Genomic DNA, 22,505 nt, shown 5'->3' with positions numbered 1-22,505 from the left:
AGGATAACTGTATATTTAATTTTGATGGGAACCACAGATGTCCTTTCAGAAAGAAAGCGACATGAATAATCTTTTCTAACAACTGCATCAGTGTTTACCAGAATCTCGCCAACTTAGATATTATCTGCACTCTAATTTTTAATATCTCGTGCCTGAAAAATATTGTCTCCCTTTTTTTCTTTTTTAATTTTTATTTTCCTGACTGTTGGTGAGATGGGAAATCTTTGTCTTTCTCTCTTTCTTCTGTGAATTCCTCCTAGTATTTTTCACTCAGTTCTGTTAAATTACTTGTTCTTTTTACATTCATTCTCTTTAATATATTTATGTATTTAATTTATATTTTAAAATTGTATATTTAATGTATTTTTTTAGTTTTTTGAAATAGTAGTTATGCTGTTTTAAAACTTAATTTTTTTTTTGCAATCAATTCTGACTTCTCTGTTTGTAGCATAGATTTTGTTCAAGTTATAGTTATTTTCCAAACTACTCTTACTTTTCTAGAATGTTTATTGTTTTATTCTTTAGATTTATCACTTCACCCATCTGGAAATGTTATTTGTGTCTCTTGGTAGGTGGGACCTAAGTGTATTTTATAATCTGATCATCCCTTGCCTTACAGCCATTTATTAAATATTCCATTCCTCAGTGACTTGAAAATGCTGCTTTAGCATCAAATTGGATGTGTTTCTGAACTCCATTTTTCCCTTATTGATGTATTTTTTTTTTCCAGATTGGTCACTTATTGATTACTTTGCCTTTATAAGTTTCTTTTATTATAATAATTTGGAAATGGGCACCTAGGTGTCTCAGTTGCCTAAGCGTCTGCCTTTGGCTCAGGTCATGATACCGGGGTTCCTGGGATTGAGTTCCGCATCGGGCTCCCTGCTTAGCAGGGTGTGTGCTTCTCCTTCTACCCCCTCCCCCTGCTTGTAATCTCTCTCACTCACTCTCTAATAATAAATTAAAAATCTTTAAAAAAAAAAACAAAACCAATATAGAAATAATAACATTCAGCTGGGAGGGTTGTGAGGCATAAGGACATAATAAACATCAAGCATTTACCACATGCCTTTTTCATAATAGATGCTCTTTAAATGTTTGTTGCTACTGTTGTTGCCATTTGTAATTATTATGCAACTGTCATTCTTGGCAGAATCAGTTTATTTTAGTTCCTGTTGTCTCATAGGGTTAATTGGTATTTGGCAGGTAAGAGCACTTATCCCATTGTTCTTTTACCAAAGTGTGAAGGTGATTATGCATTTCTCTTCCAGGTGAACTAGAGAATCAACTTAATGCCCCACCTCCCTGATGTAGCAAAACAAAAAAGTCTGTTGGTATCTTGATTGGGATTACACTTTAGTGTGTAGGTTAATTTGATGAGAATTAACTAAAAAGATGTAAAATTTTCAGAGATGGTGACTAATTTGCTGTGGAATATTTCATATTTGGAAGTTTTCAGATTTGCAAAGCAGATTACACATTAGTTACTTAAAATCAGAGGAAACAAAATTGTTTTCTGGGATGGCATAGAGTGATCAGATTTCATGCTGATTATCCTCTCAAAACTCTCAGAATGAGTGTCTGTGGATGATAAATTATTGTTTCTAATAATGTGAAGTTAGGGAGGCATTAGGGAGGGGCCTGTTAGCATTTCTTGGGCGCTGCACCATTTAAAACAGCGCTACTCTAAGTGTGGTTCATGAATCCGTGTCCACAAGCATGCACACGAGATGAATTCTGAAATTAAGGGTAAGCACTTCAATTTATAGTAATTGGCAGAGTAATTTATATGCTAACTTTGATAGTTTAAAAAAATGGATTTATATTTTATGTGGCATAAATTTTATTTTTCTAATACTAATAGTTCTGAAATAGTTGGGAAATAAAACACAGGACTGGTCCTTTGTCACATATAGTTTAAGAAGAACTTACTTGAAATAATTCAAGTACTTACTTGAAATAAAATATCTTAATATTTAAGATATAAGGAGCAGAAAACCTTGCTTGAATTGACTGAAATTTTGAGCACCCTTTTCCCCCAGGCTTCAGCATGCTCCCACATAATGGCCGCTTTTCTGTTTCTCTAATTTTGTAGTTTATTTCATTAGTTAGTTTCTGTCTCTCTGCCTGCATTGCCAGATTGCCTTTGAGAAAAGTTGTGTCAATTTACTGTCTTGTCCCATTTACTAAAGTGCCTTTTCGTAGCCCCCTAAACCAACATTTAGAAGTCTTATCGTCAAAAAATATTGGCTAATTTATTAGTAAATCTTATCTCAATTTAATTTGCATTTTCAATTTTTAGTAAATTGCACAGTTTTCTGTCTCTTTATTAATTGTATTTTTCTATCTTTGCGTCAGTGACCTGTTTTATGCCTTACTCATTTACCTCTTGGAGTCTTCTTGTTTTGATGATCTGTGTATGTGTTATGTGTTACATGTTTATATGTTGTTTGTGTGTACATAATGTGTTAATCCTTTGTCCACTAATAGAAATTTTCTCTCACATTTTGCTTACTGCCTTTAATCTTAATGGTGTTTGGTTTTTAAATCTTGTTCTGTTTAGTTTGTTCTTGTGTTTAAATCTAGAAAATCTCAAAGATTTACTAAATATTCATTTTAAATGTTTTTAGGGAGTCAGTTTTAACATTACTCTTGTATTCTGTAATCACTCCAAAACGTTTTATGCATAGGGTTGAGAACTACATTATTTCTTTTTTTGTCTTCAGATGGCTATTTAGTTAGTAGAGTTTTTTTGTTTGTTTTTGTTTTGTTTTTTTATAATCATACCCTTTCCTACTAATTTACCTTGCCACCTATATCATATAATAAGTTCAGATTTGGGATTTTTTCCTCCCTATTGATCTGCTTTAATACCAGAGTGTTCTTCTATATACTTATCCTAGTTTATTTCTACTTGTTATTTTTCCAGATAGATTTTTTAATTAGTTTTTTGTTCTGGCTTATGTTTGAGAACTAAGAGGTTGTTACAGGATTATAGTATTTTTCATTCTAAGGAATATTGATTTATGTATGGGGCAAAGTAGAATTAACCTTCATTTGAAATATAATATGTGCCTCTCCAGCACTGTATTTTTCTATTTCCCTCAATTCATATATTAGGTAGCACATGTTTTTATATCTCTTTTGATAGCAGGTTCTATTGTCCATCCAAGAAACACTAAAACATTGTTTATTTTATTAACTTGAAAATAAAAAGTAGACATATTTATGATTCATAAATATGTGTATAAAAGTTATATTTGTCTAACATTTATTGTAATCTCCTTTCTTGATATAAAGAAGCTCATGCTCACTACAATTTAGTAAAATTTTGCTCTCTGCAATTTAGTTAAAATTAACTGAGATTATTTTATTTTTAGGCTCCCCCCACCCTGTTAAGTAGTGCTATGGGAAAAAAGAAGAATGACTTCCTATTTCCTTGCTTCAGTCATTTTAACTTTGATTACATTTGTGTTTCTAGGTGGGGAAATGTTTTACATTTGTTTATTTCTTAAAGCAGTTCTTTTTTTTTTTTTTAAGATCTTTATTTGAGAGAGAGAGCAAGCATGTGTGCCAGTGAGAGTTGGGGGAGGGGCAGAAGGAGAGGGAGAGAGAGAATCTCAAGTAGACTCCCTGCTGAGTGTGGAGACCCGTGGGGGTCTTGATCTTACCACCCTGAGATCATGACCTGAGCTGAAACCAAGCATTGGCCATTTAAACAATTGAGCCACCCAGGTGGCCCCAGTGCAATTCTTGAAATGTCTGGGATTGGCACCATGAGCCGTGGGGGTGGTGTGGTGACTCCACTACTCTCAGATTTTCCTTAAAGGTATACTAACTTTGATAAAAGTGGTATAGTTGTGTTAAATTTTGGGGGTGATTATATCCTATAGACATGTGGTAGATTAAATATGAGTAGTTCTCATATGTGGTATTCAGTATTGTTGACTAATGTTATTAAAAAATAGAGCTAAGTCACTGGAACTAAAGATTCCTATACATGTATTAATCAGGACATCAATATATCATCCTTGTGGCCAGAAATTTAGAATTGTCACTATTTTTAAGACTCCTTTATCGTATTAGTTAGTCTGTATTTTAAGAGGGCTTTCTCATGTTTTCTGTTTAAACCCCGAATTTCATTCATGAATTCTCTCTGCTGTATTACCATAAATAATTATCTAGTCTTTGCTTAAAAATTTCAGTCTCTCACTCCCCCTCACCCCATCCCCCGTTTTCTTTGGATGGCTTTGTTAAAAAGTGCTCTTAAAAAATTGAAATCTGATATCCTTTGATGCCTTAAGAATTCATAGAAGCTTTATGCCTACTAATGAAGTCTCTTATCTTGAATGATCCTTACTTAATACGTCAGAAGACAGCTGTCACAGTCCCTCCGTCTTCCCTTCTCCAGCCCAGAAGGACTCTTCCTAATTCTCATAAAGTGGGTGTCAGCTTTGAATAAAATGTGCTGTCACTAAATACAGCATGCCAAGTGTTCCTGACCATCAGTGGGAAAAGAGGCCCTATGACGTGTCTCCTGACACACAAGCATTTCATAACTCCTTTCTGAGTTCCCAGAGCACACAGTTATGTGACTTGGAGCGTACATTCTCCCCACCATCTGATTTTCTTTTCATTCTTATTAGCTTGAGAACATATTAATGTGGCACACCCATGGATTTTTCCTTGCTACTCAGAAATTGCCTGGCAAACAACTTTTCTTTCAACAACAGAGAAGACTACCCATCTACCTATACTGCTTTACTAACCTGTATCCCTTCTGATTAAGCTTCAGTCTTTTCTTTAGTAATCAGAATCTTTTTTCTATCCTCTATCAGGTTGTTTTGGTACCCTCATCTTTTGCTTTCTAAATGTTCTTAAGTTACATTATTTTACATAAATTTTGAAAAGACCTAATCCCATGGCCAGGTGGGATCATTGCTACTGTACAATGTTAACAGTTATCTTGCCTTGGGCTATGGCTGCTTATTAGTTGCTTGCTGGTAGGTGTGATTGGGTGACCAATTACCTGTGAAACTTGTTAAATCTTTTTTTTTTTTTAAGATTTTATTTATTTATGTATTTGACAGAGATCACAAGTAGGCAGAGAGGCAGGCAGAGAGAGAGGAGGGAGCAGGCTTCTCGCTGAGCAGAGCCATGTGGGGCTCGATCCCAGGACCCTGAGATCCTGACCTGAGCCGAAGGCAGAGGCTTTAACTCACTGAGCCACCCAGACGCCCCACCTGTGAAACTTTTTAAAGAAGTTGCCCAACTTCTCTGTGCCCCAGCGTCTTTTTATACCAAACACAAATTTAGGTAGAATAATTACTAAGGTAGCTTGCTGCTTAAGTTTATTACCATAAAGCTCATCCACAGACGTCTGATAATGTCCTCCTAATGACATGGAAGTGAATATTCTAATTAGTTTTTCGAGGAAGAGAGAGTATTTTACATTTTGTGAAGAAGTTAAATTTTTGAATGCAACTGAGATAGTATGTAAATATGCTTCCAAAGTTTCTCAGGTCTTTTCTTCAGGCTTCTTCCTAGAAGGATTGAAGAGAATGTGATCTTATGGCCCATACTAGAAGGCATTAGTGTTTTCTATCAAGAAATTGTATTGAGGGATGCCTGGGTGGCTCAGTTGGTTGAGCATCTGCCTTCGGCTCGGGTCATGATCCCGGCATCCTGGGATCGAGTCCCACATCGGGCTCCTTTCTCAGCAGGGAGCCTGCTTCTCCCTCTGCCTCTGCCTGCCATTCTGTCTGCCTGTGCTTGCTCTCTCCCCCTCTCTCTCTCTGATAAATAAATAAAAAATCTTTAAAAAAAAAAAAAAAGAAATTGTATTGAAATTGAATAAATATATCATAAGGCAAGCTGATTAAAATTACTAAGTGAAAAGTACTTCTCTGAAATGGACAGAGAAAATAATGTTTGATGTTATTTAGTTAATGACCAAATTTAGAAATTTCTCATATAAGGTAATTATTTGAAAAAGTGAATAGTTGTTTACTGTGGTTAGGTAAGTGGAGCTAAAGTGACTTGAAACTATATTATGTTGGTTTTTTTTATTAAGGCTGTTGTACATGTGTTACTTGCTTGCATGCATTTCTCTTGTGATTTACTAAAAAGGGAAACATATGCTTGAATAATATGTTCCCATACTGAGTTACTTAATTATTTTTCACTATGGGTTCTATCTGGAAAAAAAAAACTTTCACAGATTGGCAGCAGAATGAATTCATACTATCAGCTAGTACTCTTTGCTGTCCTGTGTCACCAAAAATTTCTCTACTATATACCTTGTCATTATGTGTGTCATCACTTTATAAACATTTACCATAGTACTTTGGGAAAACGCCCCTTGAGAAAAATTAGGGATTGTCCACCCAATTAACATAAAGCTATAAGTCTTAGGGTACAGGGAACCTCTGTGAAGTTAGCAACTTCACATCTCCCCTATTTTTGGATTAACTATGTTTTTACCTAAAAACTGGAGTTGTGTTATCCAGCACTGTAGTTTTATAGACTATTGAAAATGTATCTCTAAATAAATAAATAAATAGAAAATGTATCTAAGCAGAATTGGGATGTGCTATCTGTATAAAAGAAATGCCAGATTTTGAAGATGAAATATAAATAAAAATATGAATTATCTCAATAATTTTATCTTGATTACATTTTGAAACATTTATGTATAGGTTGAAGTATCTTGTTACATTCTACCTTCTTAAAAAAAATACATGGTTAGTAGAAAATTTAGAATTGCATCAGTGTCTCATGTTATATTTCCTTTGACAGCCCTAACCTAATGTGCTTGATTACTTATGGATCAGAATGATTTAAGTATTTGTAGTCTCAAAACTTAAGGAAAATTTAATTTACTTGATATGCAGCAGTCCTTCATTTAAAATATTTTGCATGCTGTCTTCAACATGTGTCGTATTTCTGCTTCATACCTGTGTTTTTTGTTTCCTGTGCCTGTATTAACAAACACCTGTTCCCACCTCCTGGCCCACTGATTTTAATGTACACACACTTTAGGGTCTCTAGAAAATTTCAGATCATTCTCTGAAACTTTTTCTTACTCCACGTTGGTTTTTCCCCTCTGAATTTCTTTTGCTTCTGTAGAAACTATCGGAAAGCCAACATTTAATGAGATTCTATTTTAAAATAATCTCTAATGGTATTAGTGTGCTTCTGAGAAACATTTTGGGTGGGAGGGGTAGGGCATACACTATTCTTCTGTGTCCAAAACTGATCACTGTCGGTGCACCACAAACTGCATGACAGTGCAGAGTTGGCTCACGTGTCCCCTCATGAACTGTAGGTGTAGGTGTAGGTCATTCTTCCAGTTTCCTAGTGCCTTGACAGCTATTACTAATGTTACGAAACATAGACACGTGATTTAAGATTATGCACTTTAAGTTAAGCCAATTTTTTTTAAGTGGTGCTTCAGAGAAACAAAAGTCATGACCCCAATGAGAAATGAAGGAAATTTCAGCATTGTGTCTTTTGGTAAATCTGTAATGCCTTCCTTTGTACTTTTCATCTATAATGTCTGCCCTTTCTACTTTGAAAAAAAAAAAAAATGGTCTTTGAATGTTCAGGATGATGCCCGCCAACTCTTTGTGCTTGCTGGAGCTGCTGAAGAAGGCTTTATGACTGCGGAACTTGCTGGAGTTATAAAGAGATTGTGGAAAGATAGTGGTGTACAAGCCTGTTTCAACAGATCCCGAGAGTATCAGCTTAATGATTCTGCAGCATAGTAAGTAATCATAACTTCAGAACTAAACTATCATGAATAATTACTTGCAAGTCAAATATACCTCCCAGTCAGTGTTATTGCAGAATTGGCTGACACGTTCTTGTAAAACTCAGGATATTCTGGATGATGGTATTTGAAGACTTTCATGTTTTTTGTGTTTGTAGATAGCATTGCTGCTACTTCCTTTGTGTCCAGAAGTGTCTCAAGAGACTCAAAGCTTATGTAACTCTCATTGAAACATGCAGAATGGACTATTTGCGGAGTGTTTCCAAGAAATTGGAACTTTGCAAAGTTCACTGAAAATTTGGGTATATCTCTAGTTTGCCTGGACTAGCCCAAGGGGAGGGTATGTGGTGTTGTTCTTTTCATTATGCTAATAGTGCCTGAGAAGAGTTGTTTGTCCAGTGACAGGCACCTTGCATGAGATGTACCCCTTTTGAAGGTGTGTGTGTTGACCCCAAGATGTTTTCTCATGGAGTAAAGTACTCTAAGCTTGAAAGTTGTCAGTTATATGTGCCCTGTTGTATCAGACCTTGTTTACAGATAACTAAGTATAGTATTTTGTAAGAAAAATCTGCCCTGATTTTCTAGGTGGTGGCTACAGAAAGCTCATAAATCAAGTTGTGATAAAACCTGGTCAGGTAGCTTTCTGCTTGGTAATCTAGCTACAGTTAAAAAAAAAATCATGTATTTGTTCCCATAATGTAGCATACATACTCAAAAATGTCGGATAGGAGTAGCATTAATTAGTTTTAAAACGTGTGCTGTGCACTCATTTTACTTTGCATGTTACTCCTTTCCTTGACCGAGCCATTGGCGTTCAGGAACGTTGAGGGTAAGATAGAAGATGGTGGTTAGTAATGCGGTCTGGTAAATGCACGCACTTGAGCACAGTGAACAGACAGACAGATGGGGGCGGTTCTTGCTGGTGATCACGCGGCTGCAGGTCACTGGGTACACAGCAAGAGCGCTCGGCACGTGTTCCGTGAGTGATTCCGTGTGAAGGAGTAGGTAATACGCCTTAGTGTGTAACCCATACCAATATTTATTTTGCTGTTTCCTAATCTGTATGTTTAGTGCTTTACAGCATGTAAACCACATACATTATTTCGTAGGTATTTTATACATGTGGATGTAACGTGTTACCCAGCACGTAGCTCCCCTCTCCAACTGGTATCATCGTTTCTTAGGCTGTATATCCCATGACTCACAGACTATGTCTTTGTCTTCCTGTTTTATATACTAATAATACAAAATAATTCTTTTAGAGCACTCACATTGTACATTTTGAGGTAACGTGATTTGTATTTGTATTGAAAGGATTGTTTTCTATCTCTGACGCTACACTGTAAATTCAGTCAGGTCTGTTCTCACCCTCTGTTCTTTCTCTTTTGCCTGGCACATAGTTGTCATTCGCTGTGCCCTTGTTTAATGATGAATGAATGAATACACTATACAGAGGCTAGAAGAGAAATTAGAAGAAAATTATTTACAGCAAGAACACAGCTCTTAGACCACATTATTTGCTTTGGCACCACCAGCACCTGCAGAAAGATCTAAATGGGAATCACTGTTAGTTGAGAAGGTTGCTCGAGCTGAGCCCAGCAAGGGGAGCTTTTTCAGTAAATAAGGGGTGCTTCTGAGGAATAATCGACTGACATCAATTTCCCCATGTGGTGGGACTTCCTGGACCACGCAAGCTAATGACCAAGACTTGTTTCCTGTGCTCACGTGTGTGGGTGTACACTGAGATAAATAAGTCATGTGGGCTCCCCAGTAGTAGTTCTGACCTTAAGACAGCAATAATGGAGCATTTTTCAAGAATGAAGGAAGTCATAATATTTTTTTCCATAGTGGTCACAGTGCATTTTGATTTCTGAGTTTTTGGACTAGAGGTGGGGGGATGCTGCCAAGTTGCAATTTAGGACTATCTAGCCACCTATTTGCTTTAAATTCATGATCATTTAAAACAATTGGGAATTTTTCATGATGACTGTCTTTCTTATTTATCTTGCTGAAATACAACGTGCATTGTTTTGAGAGACTATTAGAACTGTAGCAATTTTAAGCAAAGAAATGCATCTGAGTAATCAGAGCACATTTTAAAGAAGAGTAACACACTGCTTCAGAGGGACAATTAGTAAAATATTGCCATGACCTGTTTAGTTGTTTATTAAATTAGATTTTCTTACGATAATGTATAACATTATATATGTATAATTAAAAACACCCACTAAAGTACTGGGGGATTATCACCAGTGCAACAATAAGATAGTATTATTTCTCAGCTCAATAAATACAATATGTGTAACTCAAGCTATCTTCTACGAATCCTAGTATCATTATCACATACTTAGACTTAACTTTCTAAAACACGTTTGATTCCTAATTCAGTGTTTGGATAGCTTTTCAGCTCCATCTCTATGAATCAAATATTTATTGAGCTCCTTTTGTTTGCAAGGCCTGTTCTAAATGGCTAAGGAAGAGATTCAGAGGATAATAGCAATTAAAGTTGTAGTCGTTGGTGCCTCACTGTAATAGACATAGATGTATTTCTAACTTGTCTTTGACCACTCCACTCTGGTATCAGAAAACACTGTAGGGATGCCTCCCCACGCTCAGCTGACCTTAGGATCAATTCCAGACTTCTCCTTTGAGTTTATGCACAACCTCCTAGGGGCCTTACTTTCTGCAAAACAAGGTGACTATTCCTGCCTCCATACTATTTGACTACTTCCCCTGATGTGGGATGGCACTGTTTTTCCCATCCCATCATTCAGATTTCTTTTTACAACCCTCACTGTCTAGGAGTGCTTCTGTAACCACTCAGGTTCATATTAATCTCTCCATACCTGGACTTTGTTAATAACATTATTTACCATATAAAATGACACCATGACATTTTAGTAGCCCAACATATTTGGCACTGTTGGCAGAGGGTATTGAATGGGTGGGTAACTAAGATCAGTGGGAAGTAAAATGTGAATATTGATTCAGGGATCCAAGAAGATGCAGAGTAAAAGAGCATGTGCAGTGTTTTCCTATGTGTAACTTAAAGCTGGTTAAAAAGGTGATTGTAGCCTTTGGCTAGAGGTTTACTCATTACTTTCTCAAAAACTTAAAACTTTCTCAATCCTCAGATGTCTGGAGAATAAAGACAGATGTCTGGAAAATAAACACAGTGCTACCTTAAAGTGTGATAAAGAGAAACAAACTCCTAGTGTGCAGTTGGTTGTATCTGGTTTTTAAGAAGTTATTATTCTGTTTCCAACAAGGACAATTACTAATTCATGTCCTGGGAAAGCAAAGTACACAATACCTAGAAAATGTTAAAAGAGCTTTATGGCTGGAGAAGTATAAAAATTTTCATTTCAATGGGAATTGCATAACATATAAAACAAATTGGTTGTATTATATCATTACACAGAAATATAAAAATGTCTAATAATTTAGAATCCTGCATGAATCAAAATGTTTTACTCCTTGGTGTAGATGATCTTTAATGGCTGTATTAACTATTAGCATATTGTTTTGTTTATTTCCTCAGCTATTTGAATGACTTGGACAGAATAGCACAACCAAATTATATCCCAACTCAGCAGGATGTTCTCAGAACCAGAGTGAAAACGACAGGAATTGTTGAAACCCATTTTACTTTCAAAGATCTTCATTTTAAGTGAGTAGCTTCAAAGCATATCATTTAACAAATGTAGGTATCAAACACTTTGTTTAGTAAAGAAATGTGGTAGAATTAATAAAAGCTTTTAAAAACAGAGCTAGAAATTACAAAACATTCTTCTTAGGTGACTGGACAAAATATTTTGAGTGAAAGGGGACAAGAAACATTCTTAGGAATATTTATATATTTAAGAAGAAATGGCCATGCAGATCTCTTGTCTATATTTTTCAGAGTGATTTAAATAAAATAGTTGGCCTTTTATTTCCAAATGGAAAATAATTGTTCTGCTATTGTATATTTGGAGAAAGTATTGCTATATATTCTTAGGTTAAAAAAAAGAATTTTATTGATTATCTGCTTATTTATGGAAATACTAAAAATCAAGAATACCTTAAAATTTTTCATGAAAATTTTTATTCATGCAAACATGTTTGCACTTTTTCATGATGAAAATGCCATTTAATTTGGAGTGTGTACCAAATATTGAATTACTGAGGTTTGAGCAGAGAAGCACTGAATTGTAACTTTTTGAAACGCAAGGGATCTTGGAGCTCGTTTTGTCCAATACACTCATTTTGGAATGAACTAGACTCAGGGAAGTTCAGTGAAGCACTAATTTACAGATCTATGTTCCTCATTTTTTAAAGTATGAAAAAAATCTGTTGGAATTTGCTTCAGTTTAATGCTTTGAAACAGTTATAATAAAGCAGAGCTTCTGAAAGCATTAAAAGATTTCTAGTCGAAGATTAAAAATATTCATAAAGAAGCTCACTGTTAATAAGTTGTGGAAGTACAATTACATATATGCAACTGTACTTAGGATTCCTTCTATGAGTATTTACTTCTTCAGAGAGAGCAAGCACACGCACGTGAGCATGGGTGCGAATGACGGGGTGGGAGAGGGAGAGAGAAAATATTAGTAGGGCTTGATCTCACAACCCTGAAATAATAACCTGATCTGAAATCAAGACTGAGCCACCCAGGCACCCCCCTTCCATAAGTATCTTAGGTACATTTGTTACTATCATTTGTCACTAATTTATCCCATATTCACTGGTTCATGTAATTGAATTTTCCAGAAAACTGAAATTGAATTTTAATTTTCTATGGCAGCTTCCCTCCAAAAAAACCCCAAACATTGTGCTGCTTTTTAAAAAACAGAATTATAGATTATAACTACTTTATCTGACCATGTAATTTTGTACTTTAATACATGATCAAGTTTTTCATCTGCTTTAAATTCTTCCCTGTTTCACCAGTTTTTAAGCTGTCAGTGGACATTTTTTGGCTGCTAGCAATAGCTCTTACCAAAATCATTTACTGTCTTTTAATCTGTTTACTGTTTCTAGGATATTAAATGACCAAAGCTGGGAATAGTAAAACATTAATATTTAAATAGTCTGGTATTTAAATGGCATTGATCTGGGAACTATTGTCATATTTATCTTAAAGTTACAAAATAATTTTAAGGAAACTCACTGTCAAAATGAGGCTTCAGAGTTTTCTATTTTTTTTTTTTTACTTTGATTGATATGTACATATATTTTTCCTTTTTGCTTTATTTTAAATGCCTTATTTTAAAAAAGCTAATGTTGATTGTTATGTTCAAGCAATGACTGTGCTCTAACAAATGTAGTCTGAGGAGAAAATGCATGGAGTTGGGGGTTAACAAGAGCAAATTCTTGAGTCAGGTTACCCTAGTAGGTAAAGTGGCCATTTGGTTAAGGTTCTTGGCACAGAGCATTGCCATCTTGCCCATTGTCAGAGGTGTAAACACAAATGAGGTTATTGCCTCAATGGGAAATGAAGAGCTCTGTCAATGGGGAAATGTGCAGTCATTCAGCACTTTAGGCAGTCTGTACAAAATTCACTTTCAGTCTTGGTTCGATTCACCTTAAACATTCACCTGCCAGACCATACTCTTCACTTCCAGCCTCGGTTTCTCAGAGTTGTCATTTCGTCATTACAGAAGGGCTGGGATTCAGTAAAGCCGGCTCTCAGCATGCTGCTCCCCGGAAGTCCATTCATCTCTAGTCTCCTTGGGTGAGGTAGAATTTCATAGGACGTGTTTAGGTACTGTTTTCACTTGCTGCCTTGAACATAGGTTTGTCAGGAACTTGAGATAAATTTTATCTTATTTTGGATTTGAATTCTGTTAAATTACTATCATTGCTAACATATGGTTCTAACTTTGCTTTTTTGTATGTTAAATGAGCCTCAGAAGAATGAGGGCAGAAATGTACTTAGAATAAGTCTACTGGGAACTCTTGAGTGTGTCTTAGTAGTGTAATTCATTGTTTTATTTTAACAGCTGATGTAAAATTTCAGTTTCACTTAGTTTTGGTATGATGGGAATTAAATTCAAAATGAGGCAATCAAGCATTATAATTTAAGAATCTGTATTATCACTTTTGTGACTAGGCATTTGTAGAAAGTGTCTACATGGATTATTTTGCTTTAAGAAATCAATAGTTTTACTCTAATAATTTTGCCAAATACAAAATTGGAATACCCCTTCTATTATAAAATTATAAGACAAATGTGTCTTCCTTTTTTATAGTACTATAAGTGTGAAATGGGTTTTGGAGTATGTTATAAGGCTGATGGGCTTATATGGTCAGCTAGCTTTGTACCAGTCAGTCTGGGTCCCAGAATTGTTAGGTCACAGTCTGAAGAAAGTCATAACATTTCAGAATGTTCAGTATTCCCCTGCACCTTTTCCCTCTCCCCCTAAAAATAAAACCTAAGGAAACTCAAATTCATTCCACTATTTGATGCTAGAAAAAAGTCTAATCTCTTCATGTGAAGCAGAATGTATTATAATTTTCTTCAGTTTTTGGTTAAAAAAAATAGTTCAGAATTTAAAGATAATTCTAATGTATGTGTGAAAAAGAAATAATGCATTAGGCACAGTCATTTGTAACATCAGATTTTAGTCATTTTTGCTCCTTGGCTAAGGAATTAGACCAGTGATTCAAAAGTATGGTTCCCAGATCTGCAGCATCAACTTTATCCCTCGGGTGATTCTGTTTTATACTAGCGCTTGAGAAGTACTGGTTTAGATGAAAGGTTCTTTGTTTCTAAATTAGAGATTTTTGTGTGTGTAGTTAAATTACTTGATTTCATCAAGTTAAAGCTCTCTTACCTTTAACATTTCCACAGCATAGCTGGAAGACCTAGATCTTGAATTTTGTAAAGCTCGTCTGTTATTGCTTGAAGGTATTTTAAAATATTCTGTAGATAGAGTTCATTCATTCATTCAACAAATATTGATGAAGTACAACAAAGTCTTTGTCTCTACATTGTTGGGAAGCAGGGGGCAGGGAGAGATGAAATAAATATAATTATCAGGAGGTAATTGCTATAGTGAAAAATACAGCAGCCCTAGGAAATGAATATATCCCCCTCCACCTTGCTTTAACAAATTTCTACAAGGTAGATGGCATAAAACAACAAATTTATTTTTTCGTAGTTCTGGAGCCTTTGAAAACAACATGTCAGCAGGACTGTCCTTTTCTGAAGGCTCTAGGGAAGAATCCTCTCTTGCTTCTTCCTGCTTCTGGTTGTGGTCAGAAATCCTTGGTGTTCTTGTGTCACATGGCCTTCTCTGGTTCCTCTTGGCTTAATGGCTCCTTTGTCAGTTTCTCTCTCATTCCTCTTATATTTTACTATAGCAACAAGGAGAGAAGCAAAACCATACCCTGCACACTTTGCTTGGAAATTTCCTCAACTAATATTCTAGTTCATCCCCTAACACCCAGCACTAGAGCACAGTCTAGCGAAGATTTTGGGACTTTGCAAATGATTACCTTTTCTCCTTTTGAGTTCCTTTTGAGAACTCATCAAAAACATCTTTAATATTCAAATACCTCCCAACATTATGTTCATGATGATAAAATATCCCCTAAGATAGGAATATCTCCAAAATTATTACCTTCTATGTCTGTGTTTCTAACTGACCATCTTTTCAGAGCAATCTGGGCTTTTTCTGTTGAGTAAGTCAAGATTCTTCTAGCCTCTCCCTCTTACTCAATTCTACAGTCACTTCATGTCCCTTCCAAGGAATTGACTTCTAGGACCATGGGGGCTGGCAGGTGCAGGCTTGGACAGGAACTGATGCTGCAGTCTTGAGGTAGAATTTCTTTTCCTTCTGCAAGACCTGTTTTTGTTCTTAAGGCCTTCCAGCTGTTTAGATGAAGTCTGCCCACATCAGCCGGGATATCTCTTCTTTACTGAAAGACCACCAATTAGAGATGTTAACTACGGTGATAAAATACCCTCACAGCAGCACTTACGTCAGTGTTTGACTAGCTTCATGGCCAAATTGACACATAAAACTCACCACCACAGAAGGAAATTGTGGGATGGGATGGGTTTGGTTTGGTTATTATTTTACATTGAGTAATCGGGATATATGTGCCATTTGATCAGAGGAGTTATTGAATAGTCTTTTCGGTAAGCTTATTTTCAACTCGTGTTCTTGGCAGCTTAACAAATGGGTAATCATTTTAAGTTCTTTTATTTTGTTCTTATTTGATCTTTATTACCAGCTCTCTTTTTTGTGTCCCACCCATATTAATTCATTGTGTGGTAGAATCATTTTGTGATGTAGCACACTTAACAATTCGCTAACTAACCCAATAGAATGAAGGACACTTAACAATATTAGTTGATGCACTCAGATTTGGTTTATAGGCCAGCGCTACTCTGCAGGGAAATTCTTTTTGCCTGAGAATTAAATAGGGACTGTTTTAATTAGTGCACCATCGAGATAAATGGACCCTTTTAGAATGTACCAGTTTGCATCGTGTTTCCATTATATAAGTGGTTATTTCTAGGTTGCATAACAATATGTGAATTTCAACTTTTGCTTAACTTAATATACTCTTATAAGGAAAAGATCATTGTCTGTATACAGCTTGTGTTACTACCCTGCACTAAGCTATAATGGTCTACTATGGTATATTGTATAACTACTTTTTTTTTTTACTCTAAATTTTAAGACTGTTAGTAGTCTTAACCCATTGATCCATTCCATCTCTTATTTTTGTTTCTATACCATGGTTTTACTTGTTAATTTAGGCAACCTTTTCCCCCCCTGTTGCTCAGCTTTTTCTTATGGAACAAGGTTTCTTCTCCATGTCAGAGTCCTACTTGTTGCCTCTGAGAGAGAGGAAGCATTCTGTAGTGGGAAGAGGGGACTGTGTCCTCTGCCTCTAATGTTCTGTGACTTTGTCAAATTGAATATGCCCTATTATCTCCGCATTGCCGGCTGCTTCCTATGACTTCTCAATGTTTACTCATAGTGCAGTCCACTCATTCGTTTCTGCTGTTTCTGCTTTAATGTTCCGATCTAAGTGTTCTCATATGTTAATGAATGTGTTGTTTTTTGAGGGTATTTTGGGCTTTGTTTTCAATCAACAGTTTTTAAAAACCAGACTTTTTTCCCTTTTTGAAAACCAGTTTCTGACATTATTTTCCTCCTGTAATGTTCTCCTTTCTTTCCATCCCACATCTCCCTGCAATTTGGAGCTTTTTTGATGATGTTATAGAACCCCCCAGAGCTTTTGGACATTTAATGTGATGTCCAATGCACTGCTTCTCTTCCAGAATGTTTGATGTGGGAGGACAGAGATCTGAGCGGAAGAAATGGATCCATTGCTTTGAAGGAGTGACCGCCATCATCTTCTGTGTGGCACTCAGTGACTATGACCTGGTTCTAGCTGAAGATGAAGAAATGGCAAGTAGAGCTACTGTTGAAGATTAAGTGTGAAATCTGAAGGGCTGGAGATGTTGCCAAGAATTTTTTCTGAGAAAAATTCTTGAGTAATTCTTCTTAGTGCATGAATTATTTGAAAGTTCAGGCTTTTTTTTTGTTTTGTTTTTTTCTCTCTCTCTCTAGCTCTTCTGTTTTTGTAATAAAAGGGAAGTATACTCACTCAAGAAGCACAGACCCCCAAAAGATGAAAAGACTGATAGTTAATCTCACTTCAACCCTCTATGCTTAACTGTGCATTTCCTGTATGTGGTTCTCTACATAATGTCTGAAAGTAAACTTAGTTCCCATAATAGTCCAAGGCTCATTTTTCTTAAATGTTACTTCTGTCAGCTCTGTTATCTTTGAACCAGGTTATACTTTGCTATTGATGTGTAATTTTCAGATGTGTTCCAACATACCGTTAGAGGAAATATTTTCAAATAGAAATTTAAAATTCTGTCATTTTAAATTAATGTTAGTACACACTGGGGGGTGGGGGAAAGAGCTCACAATGTCACTTTTGTGTTTTTAAAATCAGGCACATACCATTACAGGGCAGTAGGTACACGATCCCGTCATACATCCATTTCTCTCAATTTGGCACTATAAAATGTATCCATGCCCTTTTAGAAAACACAGGTACTGGAAGGGCTGGAAACAAGATTGGAGGTTTCCTTCCCCGATACGCCATTATCTTTAGAGTATTGGGCTAATTGTGTCTCAGCTTGCTCAGTTTAATTTATTAATCTTTACAAAACCTCTCCTTGTCTTTTAATGGAAACTTTGATTCCCCCCGTAGCAGCGAGGTCTCTCCTCAGATGTTAGCACTTGGCAGCTGTATACTGCAGGGTCCTGAAGCCAGGGGTCCCCAGGCCCAGTGACCCGTGGTGGACACTCCATGAGCACCGGTGGAGTGCAAAACACATGCACCTCACCTGTAATCAAGTGTCCTTGTCCCTAAATGACAGGAATGTATTTTTATGGTACGCGGGGTTCAGCTGACTAAGCTCTGTTTTATTTTAGTGCTTTTTAAAAAGTAGTGCTTCTCCAAATCCTTGCCCTCATGACAGATAATATTTTTTTCTGTTACAGAATCGAATGCATGAAAGCATGAAGTTGTTCGACAGCATATGCAACAACAAATGGTTTACAGATACTTCTATTATACTTTTTCTAAACAAGAAGGATCTCTTCGAAGAAAAAATCAAAAAGAGCCCTCTCACTATTTGCTATCCAGAATACGCAGGTATGCTGCTCTCTGTGGATAACTTGTCAAATCATGGATCTCTAGGGAGAGTCCCCCTAATGCAAAATTTCAGTTATAGATTTTGAGTCTTTGCCTTAATAACTCTTACCTTTAAGGGAGATTATTAAACTATGCTCAAGGACAGATAGTTTCTTGAGGTTTAGCTAAGATGATTGAAAATAGCATAGTTGTATGGAAAAGCTGTTAAGATCGTTTTCTGTGATTACTCCAAGTCTTCAGAAACTTAAAATACTGGTTTTTTTATCCAGTGACCAGATCTCCTGTCAGGTATGTGTGACGCACCCTAAGACAGGTCTGTGCACACAGCCGAATCTCAAACACCGATATACCCCTAAAGCAGTGCAGCATGTTACTACAAAGGAACATGAGCCGTAATTGTAGGGGATATCTGAAGAAGGAATCTGTGAAATTACTTAACTTTTCAGGGGAGTCAGGCAAAGGTTCGCAAGAAATCCTAGCACTGGTAATGAGACTGTTAATGGTCCTGTCACTTCCCTGAGGCAGGAAATGGTTCGCATGCCTGAGCGACAGTCCTGGCCTCTGATGATGAGCTCTTTGATCTTGAACAAGGCCATTAATTTACCTGGGTCTCAGTATTCCCTTTGTGAAATCAGAAGTTGTGTTAAAACTTGGTTTTAGTTGTGTTTCTTGGAACCTCTTGGGCTGCATTTGAAAAGTGGGTCCCAGAAATGGAGACATTTCTCTCTGCCACCAGGACATGCACACAGCATCTCTTTTATTAAAGTCGAGTGACTTTGTTGTTAATCTAGTTTACATTTTGGGTTTCTGAATAAGATTTTATTTTAATGAGGAGAACTTTGTGCCTCAAATAAAAAGAGTTTGACTACCACTGGTTTATAGGATTTGGTTCATTTAGCTAATTGATACAAGTTATTCACCCTCACTCCATCCTTTCTTTTAAGACTTCTTTTTTTTTTAAGATTTTATATATTTATTTACTTACTTACTTACTTTTGCTAGAGACAGAGGGGGAGAGAGAGTGTGTACAAACCAAGGGAAGAGCAGCGGGAAAAGCAGATTCCCTGCTGAACAGGGAACCTGACCTGTGCCACCTTTTTTTTTTTTTTTTTTAAAGTCTCAAGAACTTGTTTCATTATAAACACAATTTCAGTCTTACAGGGAGTACATTGTACAATGAATATTTACTGCCCTGTCACAGTCACTGATAAAACAGCTCCGTGATGGCAGTGCCCTCACATCTGTCTCCTGCAGGTGAGAACCCTGGAGCTCAGTGACCGTCCAGACCCACGTCTGTGGCACTCCTGCACCCAGACCCTTAACAGCCAGACCCCCACAATTAAATCCGCACTAGAACCAAAGGGGAAGGTTCTTTGACAAATAGAATCACGCTATTCATTATTACAGGGGTTTTCGATGTGTACTCCAGGGTTAGACTTCATAATTATTTCACATAGTTGTTTACTTTTAAACGTTTTTCTTTTTGAAAGTCATAGTATCTGGTCACCTTGTTCTGAAACACTGTAGTGCTTCTTAGGAATAAAATTATAGTTCTGTCTCCAAATTTGACGTTAGCCAGAACCAGGGTGCCTCAGTTTTGCCTATACTTTCATCTTCCAGTTTATTTTTGTCATTTTCTATTATCAAGTAGCCATTCTGTGCTAATACTACCAGAGTGCTCACATGAATCCATAAATACCACATACCAGTAGGGATTTCAGAGCCGCCAAGATTATTTCTCATGTTGTCACGTAATTTCCTCATGCCCAGGGTTAGGGCCTGCAATGAGGACTTTACACGATAATCCTGAGTTTTGATTCCGCTGCTGCTTGCTGCAGCACTGCAAGCACTGCTTGCTGCACTGTTTAATTCCCACGACTGTTGGCTTTCCACGGAAGAAGCCTGTATGGCCTCTAAACTATGTGGTTGGTTTCTCTCTACCACTGCCTGCTCCGCTTTCCCCCTCTTCTGCTTAAATATCCATATGTTGGCATTTTAGCACATTCCATCTGCAACCTCTGATCCTTGAGCGCACTCTCTTTTCATAGTCTTGTTTATTCTCAACATGTTATATTCCAAGGTCGATTCTCATTTCTCTCTAGAGCCTCAGGCTTCCATTTCCAGCTGCTTGTTGAATATGTACATGCTTTTTAGCCCCTGAAACTCAAACTAAACTCATGGGATTTGTTTTCTCAAATCTCTTCTATCTCCCTTTCAGTGCTTCAGGTCTCCATTCGTGACCCAGGTTATCACCTATCCCTGCCTTTATACATGACGGTTCTAGCGCATGGAGAAAAGTTCTGTCACCCTCCCACCACATCCTTGCCAATCTTAATTAAAATCAGATGAGAAATGTGCTCATGAGTTTATTCATATATCTTGTAGCTCTTGGCACGGAGCATACCCATAATATATACAGCAAGTTGAGCTATGCACTCAGTGCAAGCTGTTTTCCCAAAGCATATTTTTAATTGACAGGTTGCATTAACTTCTATCCATAAGACACAGTTTATTGCTTTAGGAATTCAGAATATCAACCTTATTGTGATTTAATAAATTAAATTTTGATTTGTAAAGTATATGGTAGTCTGCTAGCAACCTGAGTTACATTAAAATGTAAACTTATTTTAACAGTCTAGAAAAAGTATAAAAATTCCTAGAAACATACAACCTACCAGGACTGTGTCATGAAGAAATAGAAAATCTGTTCAGACCAATTACTTCATAATCATAACTTCCCAATAAGTAAGTCCATTACCAAGTGGCTTTACTGGTGTATCCTACCACCATTTACACAAGAATACATACTAGTCCTTCTAAAACTCTTTCAAAAAAATGGAGGAGGAGGGAACACTTCCACACTCATTTTATGAGGACAGCATAACCCCAATACCAAAACCAGACAAGGATGACATAAGAAAATTATAGGCCAATATCCCTAATGAACATGAATGCAGAAATCCTCAATGAAATATTAGCAAACAGAATTCAGCAATCTGTTCAAAGGATCATACACCATGATGTAGTGGGGTTTATTCCAGGGACACAAGAGTAGTTTAACATTTGCAAATCAACATGATATACCACCTTAAAATTAAAAAGTCTTATCTCAAATGCAGAAAAACCCTTTGACAAAATTCAACATTCACTTATGATAAAAGCTCAGCAAAGTGGGTGCAGAGGGAATGTACCTCAGTATATAAAGGTTATACATTATAAACCCGCAGTTAACATCATACTTCCAACAGTGAAAAACTGCAGTCCACTAAGATCAGGAACAAAACAAGGAATCCCTGTCTTGCCGCTTTTATTCAACATAGTATTAGAAGTGCTACCCAGAGCAGTTTGACAAGAAATAAAAGGCATCCATACCGGAAAGGAAGAAGGAATACCATCACTATTTACACATGACAGATATATATGAAACTCTAAAGACTTTACCAAACGCCTATTAAACTAATCAATGAATTCAGTCAAATTGCAGGATACACGGTATATACACAGAAATATTTTGCATTTCCATACACTAGTAATGAAGTATCAGAAAGAAATTAAAATACTATTTACAACCGCATTAATACCTAGGAATAAATTTGAGGAATAAATAAATTAATACCTAGGAATAAATAAATATCTCTACACTGAAAACTACAAGACATTGGTAAGAGAAGTAGAAGAAGACCTAAATAAATGGAAAGATATTCCATGTTCATGGAAAAATACTGTTAAAATACCTCTACAACCCAGAGCAATCTGTGGGTACAATGCAATCCTTATCAAAATTCCAATGGCATTTTGTTTTCCCACAGAAACAGTATAAACAATCATAAAATTTGTGTGGAACCACAAAAGAACCCAAATAGCCAAAGCAATCTTGAGAAAGAACAGAGCCAGAGTCAGCATGTTCCCTGATTTTCAACTATATTATAAAGCTGTAGTAATCAACACAATATGGCATTGGTATAAAAATAGACACATATGTCTGAGGAACAGAATAGAGACTCTAGAAGAAAACCCACACACATATGATAAAAAAATTTACAACATAGGAGCCAAG

General features: G+C 36.3%; 1 protein-coding gene and 1 long non-coding RNA gene across 5 annotated transcripts in view; one reads left to right on the top strand and one right to left on the bottom strand.

Annotated features, from left to right (window-relative positions):
• Nucleotides 1–22,505, top strand: part of GNAI1 (G protein subunit alpha i1) — an 83,126-nt gene that overhangs the window by 56,391 nt on the left and 4,230 nt on the right. For all 3 annotated transcript variants that reach the window (XM_032304762.1, XM_032304764.1, XM_032304763.1), the window contains 4 exons: nucleotides 7,608–7,765; nucleotides 11,313–11,441; nucleotides 17,055–17,184; nucleotides 18,295–18,448. In XM_032304762.1, the coding sequence (XP_032160653.1) occupies nucleotides 7,608–7,765; nucleotides 11,313–11,441; nucleotides 17,055–17,184; nucleotides 18,295–18,448 (571 nt within the window). The remainder of the gene's footprint in view (nucleotides 1–7,607; nucleotides 7,766–11,312; nucleotides 11,442–17,054; nucleotides 17,185–18,294; nucleotides 18,449–22,505) is intronic.
• Nucleotides 14,933–22,505, bottom strand: part of LOC116568927 — a 49,369-nt gene continuing 41,796 nt past the window's right edge. For both annotated transcript variants that reach the window (XR_004276785.1, XR_004276783.1), the window contains exons 5-6: nucleotides 15,379–15,676; nucleotides 14,933–15,112 (exon numbers count right to left, since the gene is read on the bottom strand). This is a non-coding gene — a long non-coding RNA (uncharacterized LOC116568927). The remainder of the gene's footprint in view (nucleotides 15,113–15,378; nucleotides 15,677–22,505) is intronic.

Source organism: Mustela erminea, chromosome 11, assembly GCF_009829155.1.
Source record: "Mustela erminea isolate mMusErm1 chromosome 11, mMusErm1.Pri, whole genome shotgun sequence".
In the NCBI taxonomy this organism is placed as follows: Eukaryota; Metazoa; Chordata; class Mammalia; order Carnivora; family Mustelidae; genus Mustela; species Mustela erminea.
This window is presented reverse-complemented; position numbering and strand designations above follow the sequence as displayed.